The sequence below is a fragment of the Pygocentrus nattereri genome, chromosome 20 (genome assembly GCF_015220715.1).
Source record: "Pygocentrus nattereri isolate fPygNat1 chromosome 20, fPygNat1.pri, whole genome shotgun sequence".
Classification (NCBI taxonomy): Eukaryota; Metazoa; Chordata; class Actinopteri; order Characiformes; family Serrasalmidae; genus Pygocentrus; species Pygocentrus nattereri.
In genome coordinates, this window is record NC_051230.1 from 10267820 (window position 1) to 10289020 (window position 21201).

Genomic DNA, 21201 nt, shown 5'->3' on the forward strand with positions numbered 1-21201 from the left:
CACAGCTAAGGCAGAAACAAACTGCTCAGCTGCCCTCTAAATATTTTCGAGCATCAGGTTAGAAGTTAGAATGTTTTTCATAAACCTCTAATGTCTCAATGAATGCATTTTGCTTACTGCAGCATGATTTGACTGTGAAATCTAATGATTGTGGAGAATGACTGCAGTCAGTTGCAAGCATCTTAAATGTGATGAAGCAATTATGTAATTGTGACAAGCCTGGTTATAGAATCATTGTAGGAATTATTGACTTGTAATTCAATTCAATTCAATTAACTTGGAATTATTGCCCACAATATTAAACCAGTTTTGCTGTACACTCTTGGCAAAAAGAGTCCTATATTTTTGTTTTGTTTTGTTTTAAATTATTAAAGTGTTTATTCTTTTACGTAAATGGTTACAACTGTAACAACTGCAATTTCCCCTCTGGGATCAATAAAGTACTCTGATTCTGATATATAGTACCAGAAAGGGGTTCTTTGGCTTGTAGCAACACTTTTTTTAGTGCTTTATAGAACCTTATACAGAAAACTGAAAATTTGAAGAACCCATTTGTGATGCAAAAGACCTGTCAATCATGTGAAGGGTTCTGTGGTTGCTCATGGTTCTATGCAGAACCATTGTCTTTACTAAAGAACCCTTGGAAAAACATCTTTTTTAGAGTTTAGATGCAGGTGTATTCTGTGCTAGTTCTGTGCAATTTCACAAGTTTCCAATAATTTGGAGGAAATTGTTAAAGAAATATGTGCCCAGTGTGATGGACGAGTTAAAGGCGATTCTCAAGGAAGTGCGAAGGCTCTGCAACATTAAAAACGAAGTTCTAATAAAATTAACATTGCACTTGAAAAGTAGCTCTCAAAGGTCAAAAAAGAGATCAGATGGTAATTTGACAAACATTTGTAAATAATTATAGAATATTATCATCATTCTTGTTCTAAAAATCCAGGAATTATAAAGTAAAATGTCTAAAATACTATTTGACATCTAGTAGTATAATATTTTAAATCTACATTTTCTCCAATATTTAAATCCAGATGGGAACCCTAGGCCTTCAGAGATGGTCTAATGATTTCTGTGAAATAAAAATGAACTTTAACTATAATTTTTGGTTTTTCATTTAATAGACTCATCATGCTTCTGTGTTTAATCTGGAATGGAATGGGTTCATGTAAATTGCTGTTCGCTTAGTGCTAACATAATATAAGAATCCTAAAGGGGTGCTAGTAGAAATTAGTGTTAATATAGTATAATTTCTGACCAAGCTTTAATGTTAATTACTTTAATAATCAAGGGTCAAATCATACTCTATTATTATTATTATTATTATTATTATACATAAAATAATGTGTTAGTGATTCCAAGCTTTTAAAGAGACTGCATATACTTTTAGCAATATACAGTGGGGTCCAAAGGTCCATTAGTGAAAGTGCTTCTATTTTGCATCCATTTCTAATCTAACAAACATTTTCACTATAAATGAAATGATCAGCAGAACCATTTGAGTGAACAGTAGAAAATCTGAAATTTTAACATGAATTTTAGAATTGCCTAGTATCTGATATGTCCTTCTTTTGCTTTAACAACAGTGTGCACTCGAGCTAGTCCACAAGTCCAAAAACCTCTGATCAGCACATCAAATCCATCTGAGAGCACAAACACAAGCTTCAATGAAAGATAGAAGACTTCAAAAAAAAAAATCTGACCTTTATGTACAAAGACCTCAGCATGGTCAGTGTCACAAATTTGCTTCAACGACCAGTGACAGAGAAATAGGCTGAAATCTTGAACATTTCTTCTTCGTTCTATAAATATTCTTTAAAATAAAAACATTCTAAAATGCTCTGTAGTTTATTTCCAAGTTTAAATGAAAAACCTCCCAGATTTTGAATGTGGTCTCAGACCTCCGAACCACACTGAATGTACTGCAAGCAGAATGTCACATTTTCAACCTCCTTTACTTCATTAAAAGATCTGCTTTGACTGTTCTTTTCCTGCCTCATCCTCCATGTGGTTTATCACGTTCTGAAAGGTACACACTCTCTTACCTTTCCTCCGGTTTGAGAATGTACTGTTCCTATTATTGAGGTTATGTCATAATGAATGAATGACAGCAGAATGTAAGCCCTTTCCAAAGCCGTGTGACTTTAAAAACATAACGGCTTGAAAGCCTTTGTGGCTAGCATAGCAGGTGCGGCTGGTGCCAGGTAACTCCAGAGCTGTGATTGCTTATATCTGTGTCTTTTTACGCACAGCATGCTTTGATAAGCGCTTTGTCCTTTCGTAACACAATGGAACAGATCACATTGAGATTGGTTAGACAAATAACATGTCACGCTGCCTCAGACTCTCCGCCAACATGGGTAGACGTCACAAGCCCATGTTTGTTCACATGTATCCATGACTCAAAGGCAATGAAATCAGCTTTTATGTGGAAAGACATCATTTGTGTTCTTCTAAATTGTGTTTTAATTATGATCTTAACTAGGAACAGAAAACAGAACGTGTTGCCATGCCTAATGTAGCTGAAACATTCAGGCAGCTGGGATGAAGATAAGCTTTTGATTTATGGCTACCACTAATACTCTGTAAAATTCATAAATTGATTCACCCTTTACCAAGGCATGGGCCTGCTGGCAGGCCCAGAGCTTTATTGCACACTGCTATAACCTAAGGAAAGCTCCATTAGTTTTCAATGAAGTCACTGTAGTTAATGAATAATAAGCTTTAGTATGTAATAAACCTGGAAGGTTAAGGGGTTAAACTTTACCCTATGTAATTATCTTTTAATATAATAGTTTTATTTATCAATTCTTGGCCATTGAATGCTGACAAAATATTTTACTGTAAGAAACAGAGTCTGAAGGACACAATTTTAGGTTTTACAACAACTGTCAAAAGTAATGCTGTAATAACTTCTTTATAATGAGTTAATAACACTAATAAAACAATAAGAACAAGAACAGTAGTCCAGACCGAAGCCCAGTTATTTGTTTTACTGTATCTTGTTTAGTAGAATCTGTGTTTATAGCCTTTTTGTTCAAATGCCACTCAACAAGCAGCAAACTAACAATAGCAGCAGCAGTGTGGAAAGCTCCAGTTCCTCTCAAGAGTCTCCACCAAACAATAGATTTTAGAATGTTTTAAAGGGTTCCATTAATTGGCCTTTTTGAAAATGCTGAATATTCAATAACTAATATACAGTATAAGCAGTGAGGTCTTTAGTTAGTGGTGTTACTGGCACAGAGAGAAGGTACCTCACTATATTGGGGTGAGAAAGTTTCTGTAACAGGCTGATCTCCCTCACAATGCTGTCCTGGTCAACATCATTCTTATAAATCTTCACCACCATCACCTTGCGCGTGTTGTTGTGCATCACCTGAAAGACATGACACACAAAAAAGCACACAAATATGAAAGAATGAATTCCAAAGTGTACAGAAATGTTAATATCTATAAGCTATATATAAGCTTTTCTTTTTGAGCTCTTTTTGCGCTCTCTCTCTCTCTCTCTCTCTCTCTCTCTCTCTCTCTCACACACTCACACACACACACACACACACTCACTCACCTCTCTCACACTCACTCACCTCTCTCTCTCACTCACTCACCTCCCCCACCTCCCCCATCCCCTGCCAACACACACCCACTCCCAACTCTAATGGCAATCTGGAGGTGCTCACTTTCATTCCAAGCTACTTAAGATTTCTTACTATGCTGATGATTTCACAGTAGTTCATTGATGATAACCATTAGAATTCAGGCATTATTACAGTGATTTCCTTAAATTATTCAAATGTATTTGCATATAGTCACTATATCTCCAGTATCTTTAAAACAGCAACTTTACAGGAAAAGGCAAGCAAATTCTTAACTATTTAACTATTACTGTAAGTTAATGTAAAGTTTTATTCCAAGACATGTTGGAGCACTTCTGTTGGTCCATCTGTTATGGAATTTTGTAAAGGACAATTGCTGTAAACGGAAAAATGGACATGCTTGCACAGCGATGACATCTGATTACATAGTGAGTTACATAATGAATTCATGAATTTCATTTATATTTGACTTAGATTTTCTATTAATGGACTAGGTTATGCACACATTAAACAATGACAAGAACACGGCAAAAATATAAAAGCAGGAGTTTTTCTTTCCACACAACAAACCTTTCATCAAATTGAAATCATAATATCTCCTCTTCAAACACAAAACTGGTTTCAATTGAAAGTTTAAATGCTGCTGCTACACAAAACGTCTCTGCTTGTTTCAATGAGCTATGAGGAAAGAAATAATTCATTTCTAATTACACCGTGCTGTGGAATCAACTGCTGTAACTGTGGCATGTAAGGGTTAACAAATGCACAGTAATCCTGGAGTACGAGTGGCTAATCTCACAGAAAAGAAAAAAGACTGTGTCAGTGCTGGTTTGCTCAGATGGAAAAGAGAGGGGTTACAGGGTTATGTAATCCTTGCAGCAGGGGACACTAGCAGGAACCCCTCAGTCAACCAGATTACAACCACAAGGTCGCCTCATACTGCCCCTGCTATGACAAATGTCCTAATTAGTGAGAACACAAAGCACACACTGTTGGGTAGTATCAGAGTACATGCGCGTGTGCACACACACACACACACACACACACACAATTTCATACCCACAAACACCCACTGGCTGAGTCATGCTATGATATCATGCTTGATGAAAATAAAGCCACAGAAAATTACAAGCCGGAACAAAAAGGTTTCCATGTGATGTAGATCCAAACCAAGACATTTCATATTTTCCTGGAATTGTAAACTAATACTTTTAGAGGATGAGTATTGTTTCGTTATTAGATTATAAACCGAATATAAAACCGAATTCAATGAATTAATAGATGTTATAGTTGTCACAAGGAAACACTTTAAATAGCAAATGGTTATAATAAGTTTCAGGAGTGTGTGTGTGTGTGTGTGTGTGTGTGGGCTGGCTCAGAGGCACAATTCTGAAATAGAAATCAGGGAGAAGATGTTAAAGGGACACTCAGGGCAAAATAAAAAACATCCATCGCTACTTCTACGACTTCTGTCTGAAACATTCTTACTGGCCTCCTACAGTGGTGCTGCATCTCTAGTGTGAGATTTTCATATTCAAACACTTGTACAATCCCCTTCTGATGATTTATCTTCAAGTTGGGAGGAACTATCTACAGAGGAAAATATCTGGGAGGAAAATCTACACATACTTTGGAGCAGCTACTTGAGGGCAGAGAGATGCTTATCATTGTTTGTTGGTTCCTTCTGGTTGGCTACTGCAAAGGGATGGCAGGTAGCAAGCAGTGGCTATGCTAGCAGTTAAATCCCAGCCCCAAATGGTGTCCTAAGACTTGCACTCCTCCTCAAAGTCCATACTTTGGTCATGTCAACAACATACAGACCTACACGGCAAGAAACTTCAAGGGTGCTTGGTTTAAACGCGCATTTGGGACAGACTTGTGCAACATGCTGGCTCTGCATGCGTCTCACATAGAGTTTCTGTCATACTTATTTGTTTGATTTTTTTATAAATGAGAACTTACTTATCTACAGTGGCTCCATTCAAATTACAACTATAACTCAATGACAAGTTTTATTAATAAACAAATGCACTTTTACCCACATATAAATATATTCCTCTAGGCCATGCTGGTCAGACAGCTGTAAACACCATCCACTCTAACTGGTTTTCACAGCACCTTAAGGAATTTTGAGTTTGAGGTTGCTGTTGAGACCACATTGATGCTATCCTTGCTGAAAGCCACAGGAATGGTGCATAGAAGATGCTACTGAGCACCAATTTTGAGAACTGATGCACCCTACAGCCTGGCGGTCCACATATACCTGTGCAGTTGTGGACTTTATTACTATAAAAGGAATTTATTGTTTTGAATTGTGCTATATGTGTTACATATTCTGTATGTGTGTGCCTGGACTGTGACTGCACTTAGAACATTCTTCTGTCAATTCTTGTTTATCCCTATATGGTTGTGTTTGCCACACCTGTTACTTGTCCTGTATGAGCTGGGTCTAATCTTGGCATCAGTCCAGCTATATAACTGTGTCAGCTATATAACCCGTACGTCTTACGGGCTGGCTAGGTGTCTGGTACCTGCACGCAAACGAATAAAGATCCCTGGACAGACAACAGACTGGTCCCTGGATTTCCAAAGGGTTTGAAATTCTTCAACTCTAAGACCACTGGTGCACCATTTGGGATTGGGCTTTTATTGCGATTTTAAAAGGGATGTAATGATCATTATAAGTAACTTATATGATATGAACATTATAAGTAACATTAACCTAGTTTTAGGCTGGCTTCAAAAGCTACTTCACAGCAACATAAGCGGTCTATACTGTCTATATGTGAAGACACACACAGTACGGCCTTTACCTTATACACTTTAGAGAAGAATCCACTGCCAATCAGCTCATGGCTAAAGTTTTCCCAGAATTCCAGCTTTCTTACAGCCGTGCGCAGCTTCTGCCAGCGGTCAACATGATAGTACTTGTCCGATGACTCTCCGTACAGAGTGGGGCTGGTGGGCTCTGATGACACGTCCACTTCACACATCCTGGGGATCTCAGCTACAACACACACACAGCATAGTTTATCTTTCTGTAATGTGGAACAATTACAATGTTTTGGTAGAAATGAATAAGGTCATGGAAAATAGTGTTTTTTCATATAAAAGTATTCAAATCTATGTGTAGTTTGTGAAAAATATGTATGAATTAAGCCAAGTAAGTCTTCACTGAAAAAAAAAAACATTTACTGATCATTGAAGTGCTCAAATTAGCCGTGCTTGGTGAAAATTTTGGCCTCAACATTTCTCCCATTCAAATCAATACTGAGAACAGACTAGAATAGTGGATTCACATGAAATTCATCAGGCAGAGCAATGCTAAAGCCTGTAACCACACTAGTGACTCCCCTCTATTCAAACAAACACGTTTTTTTTTTGCTGCAGTACTAGTCAGCACACAACAATTACCTTTTCAAGAAATTCAAATAATAATAACAAAATATCTCCTACACATACAAACACAAATGCTGTATTAGAGGAAAGTTAGGAATCCACACTTTACTTGCATGTTTCAGTCAGCTTTGAGTAAGAAATTATATAGCAAACAGCAATAAGCTTGGAATTCTTGAATTCTTGGATGCTATAATCAAATACACTCTGCTCACATGCATTTTTTGAAGCCAAGCTAATCAATTAAGTGCTGAGACATCTTTATTTTTCAGCTTCTGCAAAGTTAATTAGTAAAAGCTACAGACAAGTCCTAATCAGGGGTCAAAACACAGGTGGACAGGTTCACAGCTGGACAGACTCAGGCCAGGCAAGGAAGATTAACATGCTGGAACATGGCTCAGGCAACAAGACAAAAGTACAAAGTGAACTAGAACCATACATACAGTGAGCAGGAGGAGAAGGGTGGAGTGATCTCAGACTCAAACCACTCAATTCAGAATGTAAATGTAATCCATTATGTAATTAACTATGTAACTAACTGTGTATTTACATGACTATGAAAATTCTAGCAAAATAACACTTCAACTGGTTAAAATGCAAACTTTCAATGGTCTCAATATTAAATTAGACCCAACACTCTAGCAGGTTGGAGATGTGAGTGTGCAGATGAAAGGAAACCCACACAAAAGCCTGATTTCAATCTCAGAGTACTCAATTAGCTCAATGAGGAGCCAAGTACTTCCTCAGTGCTGCTCAGAACAAAGGCAGAGAAATAATGAAGCCTTAAAATAGCAGTGAGCCGAGCTCAGAACAGGTGAGAGGCTACATTTCTGACAAGAGAGAATGTAAGTGAGATGGGAATGCACACTCAAAACAACACACCACTGAATGAACTTAATTTAATTATGACACACATTGTCATTAAATAGATCAGAGTCTACAAATATGGAGTTTGAGAACTCAACATAAAATTAATTCAGTCAAACAACTAGACTCAACCAATGAATTACAATCATTGCCTTAATAAGCAAGTAATTTAACTGATTAATGAATTATTTTTATATTCCGATAGTTGCTTGCATCCTTCAGAAGACTTTTGTATTTCTATAGGTGTACATTTACCTTCACACAAACTTTAACTTAAACATGTCAGTGTTAGATGTAAATGTAGAAATAAAAGTTCTACACCAATTAGGTGTAACAATTACTGGTTGAATCTCGTTAAAAAAAAAAAAAAAAAACTAATTTAATTCTGTGTATATGGTCACCTAACATGTTCTTTCATATAACTGTTGCGTTTGAAAAAGCATCACAGAATTTCAGCAAGTTATATCACATATCTCAGGTTTTGCAAAAGATACACCAGTGTTTGTTCAGCTACATAACATTTTCCAGTCTGTGCTTTCCAAACTTTCGGCCAACAATAAAACTAAATGTTAAGAATCCACCACCATGCTAATGTTATCTTAATTACAGGGTACATAAATTTCACCTCCTCAATGTCACAGTGGTGTCAGAAGTGGGACTGCCCCCTGGCAGCTCACATGCATACAAAAGGCATGTGTTTTGACATGAATGATGCTGTAAAATTGATATTTAGGCTAAAACTTTGTATACAAATCACTATTTGAAATATGAATGGATGTGTATGCATAAATGTGGTGGTTCCTTCACAGGAAGCAACAACAAAAGCCTATTGCCTTGTTGGTAAAATTATAACCGGATTAAAGCCGCCCTTGTAAAGATATGTGCATGATTTAAGATGGAAAATCTGAAAAATACTAATTATGTGCCATATTATTTGCAGTTTCAAATAATGTTTGAAATGTTTGCACTAGCTTGAATGGGATTTTAATCACATTCTGTGGTCCAACCTAGAAAAAACTACAAAAAAATGCAATTATAGCATGGATAGGTCATTTCTCCATGACAATATGGTTTATGTGGTGCTGGATTTGTACAGCCCTGACCGCGCTGGTCCTAAGCTCTGCTTGTACAACTGGGGAAACACACAGTGAAAGTAGGGCAGTTGTGTGATGACCGTGAGCTACCACTGGGGAAAAGCACGGCCTGGCACTCTGACACAATTGGCCTGCTTTTTGTCGTTTAAGGCAGAATCATCCTCTGGCATTCATCACACCAACACACTCTGGCTTTGTTTTTTTCCAGCAGTGAACAATCAGAGCTATACAGCCGAGCCTCAATCTAGAAAACACTTACAGTCCAGAAAATACTTACATTGCAGTCACCACTGCGTGTCTGTCTGCCTCTCTTTCTCTTACATACATACACAGTTGTACCTCCCTGCCCCACTGAGCTGACAGTGAATTGATTCGATTCACAATTCACTGGTTTTTGATTCAATTCAGAAACACAAATACTCGATTCAATGATTCAACTTTAAGAAATATGATAATGAACTAAAAGTGCTGATATTATAATAATAAACTAAACAGGGATGTAGGTTGCCGGGGTGCTGAGGGGGCTGCCATCAACTGTTGCTTGCTTTGGATGTGCACATATCTTGCACATATCATTCTGGATTCTGCGCGTCCTCCAGCAATACAACTGGTTGATGTTCAGTTCATTTGCATAAATGTTGCCCAGCAAAAGAGAGCAGACAGCAGGGTGAGCATTGACTGTGGTTGTTGGTTATATTTGTTCAGCTGTATCTTGTCATTGATTCTCCAAACAATTCAAATGAAAATGGAAAAAAAAAAAACATGATGTCACAGTGTCTGTCACTTATTTGCAGTTAAAAATGTCAGTACTTCCAACTTAACACACTTTCCTGCATCCAAAAAAAAAAAAAAAAGCAAGATAAAACTGAATCAGAGAATTTGTGCGCCAAATACATGTGAATGTTCACTAACAGTAATAACCAGTAATAAGGCATAGAAAAAATCTATTTTCCCCCAGAATATTAGCTTATTAAAATGAATACAAATTTAAGCCCCAGTGATTGTTTCACTGTCTACACACTGCTAATGATGTATCTAAGTCAGGTGTCTTCAACCTAGGAGTTGTGGGATTGTTTGGTGCAATCAAAGGTTTGTCATTGAGGAAAAAAAGGCCAATTGTTTTGCAAGGTCAAGTACAGCCTGTGTGCTATTTAGGTTTACAAAAAAAAGAACTTGTAGCATTTTCTGCATCATTCTTTTCCATCATCTTTACAGTGCCACACTATGTAAGTGAAAACAATGTGCCTTGTGGATGAGTTAAGAGCATTTTGAATTTGATGCCTGCAACACATTCCAAAGAAGTTGGGACAGGGGCATGTTTACCACTGTGTTACATCACCTTTCCTTTTAACAACACTCAATAAGCGTTTGCGAACTGAAGACAGTAATTGTTGAAGCTTTGTAGGTGGAATTCTTTCCCATTCTTCCTTGATGTACAACTTCAGTTGTTCAACAGTCCGGGGTCTCCGTTGTTGTATTTTGCGCTTCATAATGCACCACATATTTTCAATGGGAGACAGGTCTGGACTGCACGCAGTTCAGTCTAGTACCCACACTCTTTTACTACGAAGCCACGCTGTTGTAACATGTGCACATGTGTCTTGGCATTGTCTTGCTGAAATAAGCAGGACATCCCTGAAAAAGACGTTGCTTGCATGGCAGCAGATGTTGCTCCAAAACCTGTATGTACCTTTCAGCATTAATGGTGCCTTCACAGATGTGCAAGTTACCCACGCCATGGGCACTAACACACCCCCACACCATCAGAGATGGTGGCTTTTTAACTTTGCGCTGATAATAATCTGGACAGTCCTTTTCCTCTTTGGGCCGGAGGACACGACGTCCATGATTTCCAAAAACAGTTTGAAATGTGGACTCGTCAGACCACAGGACACTTTTCCACTTTGTGTCAGTCCATCTCAGATGAGCTCGGGCCCAGAGAAGCCAGCGGCATTTCTGGGTGTTGATATATGGCTTTCACTCTGCATGGCAGAGTTTTAACTTGCACTTGTAGATGTAACGACGAACTGTGTTCACTGACAATGGTTTTCTGAAGTGTTCCTGAGCCCATGTGGTAATATCCGGTACAGAATGATGTCGGTTTTTAATGCAGTGCTGCCTGAGGGATCGAAGGTCACGGGCATTCAGTGTTGGTTTTCTGCCTTGCCACTTACTTGCAGAGATTTCTCCAGATTCTCTGAATCTTTTGATGATATTATGGACTGTAGATGATGAAATCCCTAAACGTTGTTCTTTAACTGTTGGACTATTTTCTCACACAGTTGTTCAAAAGTAGATACTCCCTTTCAGGGATGCCCACTTTATACCCAGTCACGACACTCACCTGTTTCTAATTAACCTGTTCACCTGTGGAATGTTCCAAACAGGTATTTTTTGAGCATTCCTCAATTTTTCCGGTCTTTTGTTGCCCCTGTCCCAACTTCTTTGGAACATGTTGCAGGTATCAAACTCAAAATGAGTGAATATTTGCAAAAAACAATAATGTTTATTCTGTTTATATTTATGTTTTACACAACGTCCCAACTTCATTGGAATTGGAGTTGTACTTAAGTAAAACAGAGGTCCTGCTTCTTGGTCCAAAAGCAGCTTGAAACATACTGTCTAACTTAACACTTAAATTTAACAATTTCTCAGTTGCATCAAGCTTATCTGTAAAAAAAATCTTGGTATCGTGATGGACGCTGATCTGTCCTTCGACGCACATATAACTAATATTACTAGAACAGCCTTTCTGCATCTCCGCAGGATGCAGAAAATCTAGTTCATGCATTCATTACTTCAAGGCTAGATTACTGTAATGCCCTGCTGTCTGGATGTCCCAGCAAAAGCCTCAACAAGCTTCAGCTAGTCCAGAACGCTGCAGCCAGAGTCCTCACAAGAACCAGAAAGTTCTACCATATTAGCCCAGTTTTATCAGCCCTGCACTGGTTACCAGTTAAATCTCACATTGATTATAAAATCCTATTACTGATCTATAAAGCTCTAAACGGACTCGCCCCTCAGTACCTGAGTGACCTTCTCTCCTACTATGAACCATCACGCCTTCTTAGATCACAAGGTGCTGGCTTACTACTGGTACCTAGAATTAATCAAGCTACATCAGGGGGGAGAGCTTTCTCATACAAAGCCCCCCAGCTCTGGAATGATCTTCCTGTTAATGTTCAGGTCTCAGACACAGCCTCAGTTTTTAAGTCTAGGCTAAAAACTTACTTGTATAGTCAAGACTTTGGTGATTAATCTTCCCTGTCAGATCTAGACCTGTCAGAGTCTCTGCTGCTCTGTTAACACTGTAATCTGTGGTCAGCCACTCTTTACAGAACAAACTGCGTGCTTTTTGTTCCTTTCTTCGCTGAGTTGAGCAGCTGCCCATCCTGGGTGTCTGATGCTGTTGCCTCTTCTGCCTTGATCGGGTGCCCACTGCTCGCTAGCCTTCTGGACTTACTTGACCACCACAGCTTCTTGCTGTACCATGCTGTGCAATCCTCACCCTCAGATTAATCATAAACTAATCAAATTAACCACTGCCCCACCTGTTTTTCCTGCTTTGTACTATAATACTTTATACTAATGCTGTTTGCTATCCGGTGTTGACCGTAGAAGGGGAATCTATCCTCCTGAGTCTTCGTTCCTCTCAAGGTTTCTTCCTCTTAGAGAGTTTTTTCTTGCCATCGTTGCCACTGGCTTGCTCATGGGGGCTTGGACCCAGATTTTCTTTTCTTTTTCTTTATGTATTACTGATTGTTCTGTAAAGCTGCTTTGTGACAACACCTGTTATAAAATGCGCTATAAATAAACTTTACTTGCTGCTTGCTCCATCTGTGTTCCTTTCTCATTTACACTCACATAGTTAGCCTGTCAATACATGCTGGAACAGAGTTGGATTGCCTGGATTGCCTCTATAAAGAAGTTCTTCTGTGATCACTAGCACTAATGTAAAAGCTAGCAGTGACGTAAATTAGATTTACTTGACAGATCATTTTTGCGATGGAAAGTGTCTTGGCGTAATGTCCTTTTTTTTTCTAGATTTACTCTAACAAATCGAATGTTTTCTACTAAGCCACTTTGTAGCTCTGCACACAAAGCTCTTGTGAAGCTGGAAGCCACGCTATGACACCACTGCTGTGGTACATTGTGAAAACAGCTTGTGTTTGTGACACATTTTCTGAAACAACATGGAACAGGAACTTTCTGTAGAAGGCATGTTATCACGTCTAGATGTGACTTCACCCACAAGCCTGCCACAGACATTTACCAGAAAAAAAGCAATGACAGCCCACCTCTAACATCCTGGCTGAAGAGAAGTGAAGCTAGAGTCCAAACATTAACACTTAGAAGGTGCAGTTATGGACAACGATGACAGAATCAGGGTGGAATTTGGTATTAGGTTTCATTTATAGATTGAAATTGAAACAGACTGAGAAACTGCCATGTTTTTTTCCATTTCTTGACATCAAAATGACATAAAAGAGTTGGAAAGTGTTCTAAAAAAGTTGAGACACCTGTAGAAAATGTAAATAAAAAATAACTCAAATATGTAATAATCATTTAAATTCTATAAAAGAGGTTTAGAAGACAACGTATCACATGTTGAAACTGAGACATTGGATTGTTTTTAAAACATATATGCCATTTTGATTTTGATGCCAGCAACATATTTCCAAAAAGTTCGGCAGGGGTATAGTTCTCACTGTGTTGCCTCACCTCATCTGTAAGCATTTGGAAACTGACAGGACCAGTTGCTGTAGTTTGAAAGTAAATTGTTCTTCTATTCTTGCTTGATGGAGGATTTCAGCTGCTCAACAGTTTGAGGTCTCTCTTGTCGTGTTTTCTGTTTCATAACACACCAAATGTTTTCAAATGAGTGACAAGTCTGGACAGCAGGTAGGCTAGTTTGGCACCTGGACTCTGAAATAAGCAAGGCTTTCTCTGAAAAAGACATCATCTGGATGATAGGATCTATTGGTCCAAAACGTGTATATATCATTTCAGCATTAATGGTGCCTTCACACACACACAAGTAACCCATGCCATGTGCACTAGTGTACCCCTATACCATCACAGATGCTGGCTTCTGAACTGTGCACTGATAAGCCATATTGTCTGTCTTCTCTTTAGCCCAAAGGATGTGGTGTCCATGATTTCCAAAAAGAATTTTAAGTTTGATTTGTTGGACCACAGGACACTTTTCCATCTTAAACGAATTCAGGCCCAGAGAAGGCGGCAGCATTTCTGGATCCTGTTTGTACATGATTTCTTCTTTACATGGTAGAGGTTTGTGGATGCAGCAATGAACTGTGTTTACAGACAGTGGTTTTCATCAGTGCTCCTGAGCGCATGCAGTGATTTTTTTCATTGCAGAATCAAGCCTGAAGATCACAGCAAACCAATGCTGGTTTTTGGCCTTGTCCGAAGGTTTTACCTGTAATTCTTTGAATATACAGATATTATGTACCATGTATGATGAAATCCCCAAGTTCTTTGCCATTTACAGTTGAGAAACATTCCTGAACTGATGTACTGTTTGCCTGAACAAATCATAAGTAACAATTCATGACTTTTAAAGGTTAGCCCTTGCTCAATGAAGACGAGAAGTTCCACACCACAGGATTACACATGGGTGAGTAAATTCCAGCACTGTGGGAATGCAGACCCCCATCCCCAAACCCCCTGCATCCTATCCCTTCTGAGGCTGCAGGTCACTATGTGAAAGTCATCTCCACCGCAGGGAGGAGCAGATGTATTTGTAGATTTGTGTGGGCCAAATGCTGACGTCCATAATGTTTACACAGTCAAGTCCAGCTTGGGATACAGTTACGTAAAAGCATGAGGTCATTAGGATGAATGCGTGGACTTTACAACTACATGGCAAGCAGTAAAAGGTGAAGTCCTTAAAAGTAAGTCTGTCCACTCTGTAACACACCATGTACCTGTCTACTTGAATGAGAACAGACCTACAGTACTGTCAGAGACCACCCTTCATTTATTTTATTTCCAATCAAAAAAGGCCACTAGACACAAGTTGTTATTCATTTTCAGGAGATATTTCTGAGGGGATTAGATTATCTCTCCAACAGCACATGACTGAGGTATCCTTGAGCAAGACACCTAACTCCCAACTGCTCCCCGGGCGTAGCGGATTGGGCTGCCCACTGCTCCGGGCAAGTGTGCTCACTGCCCCCTAGTGTGTGTGTGCTCACTAGTGTGTATGTGGTCTTTCACTTCACGGATGGGTTAAATGTGGAGGTAAAATTTCCCCGTTGTGGGACTAATAAGGGTCTCTTAATCTTAATCTCTTCCTTAAGTATGAGGAAAGTCAGAAGTGAAAAACACTGGAGTGTCTAAACTGGAATTTTAAAAAATGATTTAAAGATCCTAACAGACTAATAACAACCACCAAAACTGTCCCCAACAGATAAATAGCATTTAATGCTTTCATCTTTGAGAAAAAAAAATCAAGCTCCATTTTTTGCATCAAATCTGGAAAAATCCACAGGTGCCCGTTACGTTGGAACAGAGTTTAGATGAGTGCAGATGTTGATAAATGGTAGATTTAATAGTACCAGAGGGAAAACCAAAATTATAGTCACAAAACAGTCCAGGAAGTCAAAACACGGAGCAAACAAGATAGGCGACAGTACAAAAAGGGCAAGGTAAAAACTCAGAAAACGTGAAGGAAAGGCAATGGTCAAAACACACAAGAAGGCAAACATGAGAAAACACTCAGTAGGTCACAGGGATTCAATACTTCGCAACCCTACAATACTAAGCCCAGGCTTAAATGCTATCTACCATAGGTCATATTTCATAGTCCACAGGTGTTCTAAGTTAGTACTCAGGTGATCGTGAATGCTGATAGGATTGAACAGAGTCCTTGGTCATGTGTGTTCCCTGTGACTCCTGGGAAATGGACTCCGTGTCGGATTCCGGTTGTGACCGAGCCGTTACGTGATCTCCCAAGGGCTGCTGGGAACTGAAGTCCGCGGAATGCGTGACACTGCCCATCCCTAAACTGGGAGAAGACAACTCAAGTCTGAAAGGATGTGTAGCTGCCAAGAAGCGATTACTGAGAAAAGGAAATAGACAAAAAAGTAGAACATTTGCAAATCTAACAAAGAAGCAGTTGGTCTTCTCAGAACAATGGACTGACAACCCTAGAGTCCAGACTTAAACGTCACTGAATGTGTTTGAGATTACTTGGATTGTAGGAAGCAGAAAATGCAATCAGCTTCTAAGACTGAAGTTTGGATGTGTGGAAAAAATATCCCTGCAGATAAAAAAGGAAAGGATGGCTCTTGAAAAGTACTAAGTACATACTAAGTACACTCTAAATACTGAAAAATGTGACATTGTTGAAGCTTCTATGTCACTTTTTTTTAAACATATGTTTTCTGCTTTTTTCTGATGCTGAAAAAGGAAAAACTTGTAAGGCCATTTTGACTAGAAACTGGATAAAGGAAAGGTGGTCTCCAATCTTTGCACTATTCAGTCCATAGTCTGCTAACATACCAAAAACATTTTGAAATTGATGGTAAAATCAGGCACAATAGCAGGGAAGGGTCAATAGTTATCTCTTCACCAAAAAGATGATTGTCTCCTTTTATTGAAGGACTGAGCTTCCCATAAAACAATCACCATATTGTTATAAGTTACTTCACACTCACTTTCAACCAGTACAATGTCTCCTTCTCTGAAAATATCTTTGGTAAATCATAAAGGCCTTAGGCTAAAAAATGCCTTTTTTCAGTCATAATAAGGTGTTAATTATCAGATATTGTATCAGCCCAGAAACTGGGTCATCCGCAGTAAACAGTTGGTCCATGCATGATTCTGGCTCTGTCACGCTCCAGTAGATAATTGCTACGTGCTAGCTTAGGCAACAAATCAGGGAAACTTAGTTCAAAAGGAACTTTAGTTGCCTGAAATAATTGCTAACACATGTGCAGGTGCTGCATGAACCATGCAAATCTATTTCTCCACCGATTCATGGATGGGACTCTTGTTGTTGGGTTGTTTGGAGCATGATGATGAAGTGCAGGGCTACAAAGGCCAGCGCTGTTAATAGCCCTAATACTTCTTCCTACCTCGGCAGTCTATTTGCTTGCACTTTCCATTAGTTGAATGTGTTAAAGTGATTTCCTTTAAAGCTGAACTAATGGCATCTTTGATCTTAGGTGCCAGAGACATTGGAAAAACGTTGGGGAGACATCAGGGAGACTTGGTTGCTGCTATAGAAGCTGGTTCAGTTGATCCAGCACTTTCCATGCACACACTTTCACATACACACAGACTCCAGAGCTGTACCAGGATGAAAATCATGTGGTGTATGTTTACATCCAATCAATAGCACCGGAATCTACAGAGCCAGACTCTGACCTTTTCTCATTACAATGCATTTTTCTTAATTGGTGAAGATGTCTTCTGTATTTAAATACTTTAGATATATTTCTGTGTGAAACATTGGAATCACATTGGCTGTTTACAGAACTAGTAAAACAACTTAATTTGGGCTTATGATGCAAAAGAAGTTACATATTTAAAGCTACACTATGTGGGTTTTGGGGATTTGGAGTCCTCTCTGATGGAAATGTGTAACTGCATGTAATGTAGAGAACATGTTACATGAGTTATGCTTCGGACCCCTTCCCTGATTGGATGATCTAATGAGCACATCGAAAGAGTATTCAAAGAGAACTCAAAGCTTCGTGAAGGATGTCTGAGGATGTAAGTAAATGATTTATTATTGTCGTCATATCTTTATAAGCATGTTGATTTTGCACTTGAGACCTAAACATTGAGCTGAACCTTCTTTTTGAGCCTATGTGTGTCATGTTAACATATAGGTGTATGATGTGGTCTGAAAATCTCCTGGCAAATCTGATCCGACACCTCTTAACATTGAAATGAACATACTTTCTCCTCCTGACTCAGTAATACTGCTTATCCCAATATTTTAAAATAATCTTATATAGCGCAGCTTGAAGGGTTGATGCTCCACATCTCCAGCTCTCTCAGCTCTACTCTATTGGATCCTCAACTCCAGCTCTCTCAGCTGTACTACACTGGATCCTCAGCTCCAGCTCGCTCAGCTCTACACAATTAGAAATAAACACACTATGCACGTAAAAACAATGTAAATGTTCCCTCGAAGGTACAGCAGTGGTTTCAAGGTCCAGTTGTATACCTTATATAAGTTTTTCCCTGGTAAAGAGTACGTATTTTGTATTTTTTAACAACCTAATGAACAATAAAAAGCCTGGGGATGTGTGCAGTTAATACAACTTAGAAAATATAATATCAGTGGATTATGCTACAATTATGTTCCCTGATCCTTGAGGGTACCACCCCAGTGACAAGAGGGTACCACCCCAGTGAGTTTTGTACCTTTTTTCTGAGAGTCTTGATCTTGATCTTGACTTCTGGAATTTACAGCACTGCTTGACCAAGTCACCATTTCCTCTCATTGTTGACTGCAATTGTAACTTCATAAATTAAATTAGTACTAACATCATACAAATTGTAATTCCTATTTTTCGCATTTATTTCTGTGTCAGACCATTTATTCAGGTAAATAATTCTGAATTAAACCAGTGTTCTGTACAAATACTACTACTGCTACTACTACTACTGATAACAATATTAAATAAAATAGTAATAATCTTCATTTCTATAGCACTTTTCATGCTGGTAGCAGCTCAAAGTGCTTTAGAGGTGACAAAGTTTAACAGTAATAGAATAAATCACAAAGTTAACAGTGAAGGACAATATTTTACTTGCTCTGTCTAGTCATTCTCTCTGTTCTCCATGTGAGCTATATGTGAGCTTATATATATGTCATATATATATATATATATATGTCAGGTTACTGACATCAACTCTGCTCCCCCAACACTCATACCTCCAACTTCATTCATCCTAGAAGAAATCTGGACACAAGGAGCATTGTTTCCTTTCAAAGAACACACTCATTAAAAAAATGCAAACAATCCTTTAAAAAGAAGATGCAATATATTGTCACTATTGGACATATAAGACTTGGAAACTGTGCTTGGTACTTTTTGTTAGGCCATGCATAGTAATATTAAGTCCTATCTATGTGCTTGTTATTAAAGTGGCCCTTATATAAATTGCTAATACATAACTAACTGGCAATTTCTCATGCTTATCAAAACAGCACCTACCACCTACGCCTTTAAATGAGTGTCACTGAGCAACATGTGTCGACATTATTCATCGAGTTGCTTCCAAATCCTCTTTTCAAAAGGCCTTGCTAGCTTTGTTCTCTCGCCAAATTTCTCAAAGTGCAGCATGTGGCAACGGTTTTGTTTGAAACCACCACTAGCACACAGACCAAACAGGAAGGAAGGGTTGATCAGACATGCTCAAGTAATCGTTTACACACAAAAAAACTTGGTCTAATAACGACACAGTCCTTGGAAACCAAATGACCTGTTTTAATCGTACATCCTCCTTTGAACCTCAATACATGGCTTATTACCCTTTCTAGACTTTCACCCAAACAAAAATAGCAATCTGAAGCTTTTTTAGGACAATAATTAAAGTCCAGGCCACATGATCAATGCCAGCTTCTCTCCCAGCATAGGTAACAACATCAATGCTGGAATAACGAACGCTCTGGCCAAACATGTCATTAGGATCAGGTCAGGACATGGAGTGCGCTGCTCCGGCACGTCCACCGGCCTCCAACCACAACCTTACACCCTAATTTGTGTGCTGTCAGATCCTGTGCTGGTAGTAATCAGAGAAATGTGGTCTGCAGCTCAGTCAGAAGTACTATGTAGGGTACAGAACAGCAAGATGACAAGCTCCAGCAACTCTAGCATCTTTAAAGATGCAGTAAGTGATTTCAATCCAGTACACTTTTTGTCAAATTCAGCGAATATCTCCTCACAGTCCACCGGCTGTCTATTCTGTGTGCATTCAGGAAAAAATCTGGTGTTCATAAACAGCCCTGGCTCTGTACATGTATAATAAACAGTTTTAAAATCAATGAAACAACCCTATTCCAGCCAATTAGTAACAGGGGGCATTCGTGCACGTGTACAGGATGGGGGAAGGGGAGGGGTTATGTGCTGAACTCCTCTCATTGTCATGATAAAGATATGGCTGGGAAACATGTAAAGAGGAGAAAATCTGAAGAACAAAGATTTAAAAACTAGTTCTTAGGTGAGACACAGTTGAAGAGCTGTGTTAAAATCAGTGAGGCGTTTCAACATGAGAGGGTCCTCCAAGAGTTGACGAGGCTGAAGTTGGCTTCCTATTTGCCAGCTTGTTTATATCTTCCTGTTCCACTTTGAATGATCCAGCAATTACATTTAAGCATCTTGTTAGAATTTTCCCATTCCACCTTGATGGTGCAGCAGTTACATTCTGGGGATGTGTCAGTATTGTTTTGTCCCATTTGATAATATTTGTGATAGCTAATCCCAACCAGTTGGCTTCGTAGTAGCAACTGTAGCAACAGTTTGCTAACCCACGATCTACCTAACGTTAGTTATATTACTTGCTGTGTCATTGTTTTGCTGTTATGTCATGGTATTTGTCCATACAGTGTTTTAGGGCCATGGAGCCCAGTGTTCCTCACTCTAGCAACTGGGTAATGAGTGTCCATGAGCTTCTTAACCATTGAAGGGGGCGGGTGTCAAATATTGTTCTACAGAATCGCTAACTGCACCTTTAATTGGTCCGTCTCACGGAAAACTGAAATTCTTTCTTTTTTTAAAACAAGAGTGTGATCATATAATAGTATGGTTTTTAAAACATAATAAAGCTTCAAAAAACACCATTCACTTCCTGGCCCATATAGTCTAGGCATGGAAACTAAGCAACAAAAATAGCTTTTTTTAAAATTTTGAATTCATTGTTTTTTGTGATGTCATAAAAAACAAGGCATTTATGTTTGTCTATTCACCTAAAGGGAGCAAATTAGCAAAAATAGAAAAAGTTGGGTGGAGGGCACTTTTTCACAGCACTGTACATGCAGTTGTTCAGTGTTCTAGATGTACAGCCAGCATTAAGAGAAGTGTATTGTGATGTTCTGATAATGACAACATGCCATAGTTTTCTCATTATCAGCACATAGTTAACACCTTTAGAGGGCAGTGATGAGTAATGTTTGTTTGTTTGAGCTGTATGTGTCGTCATTTGTGAACTACTAAACATCCACAGCAACTAATCAGCCTATTTGGCTCTCTCTTTCTGAATCGTGA

The 21201-nt window shown here is 38.8% G+C and overlaps 1 protein-coding gene across 3 annotated transcripts in view; it reads right to left on the minus strand.

Annotated features, from left to right (window-relative positions):
• Positions 1-21201, minus strand: part of zgc:162952 (PKc_LIMK_like_unk domain-containing protein) — a 37398-nt gene that overhangs the window by 9496 nt on the left and 6701 nt on the right. For all 3 annotated transcript variants that reach the window (XM_017691256.2, XM_017691255.2, XM_017691254.2), the window contains 2 exons: positions 6410-6603; positions 3255-3376 (listed from right to left, as the gene is read on the minus strand). In XM_017691256.2, the coding sequence (XP_017546745.1) occupies positions 3255-3376; positions 6410-6589 (302 nt within the window). In that variant the 5' untranslated portion in view covers positions 6590-6603. The remainder of the gene's footprint in view (positions 1-3254; positions 3377-6409; positions 6604-21201) is intronic.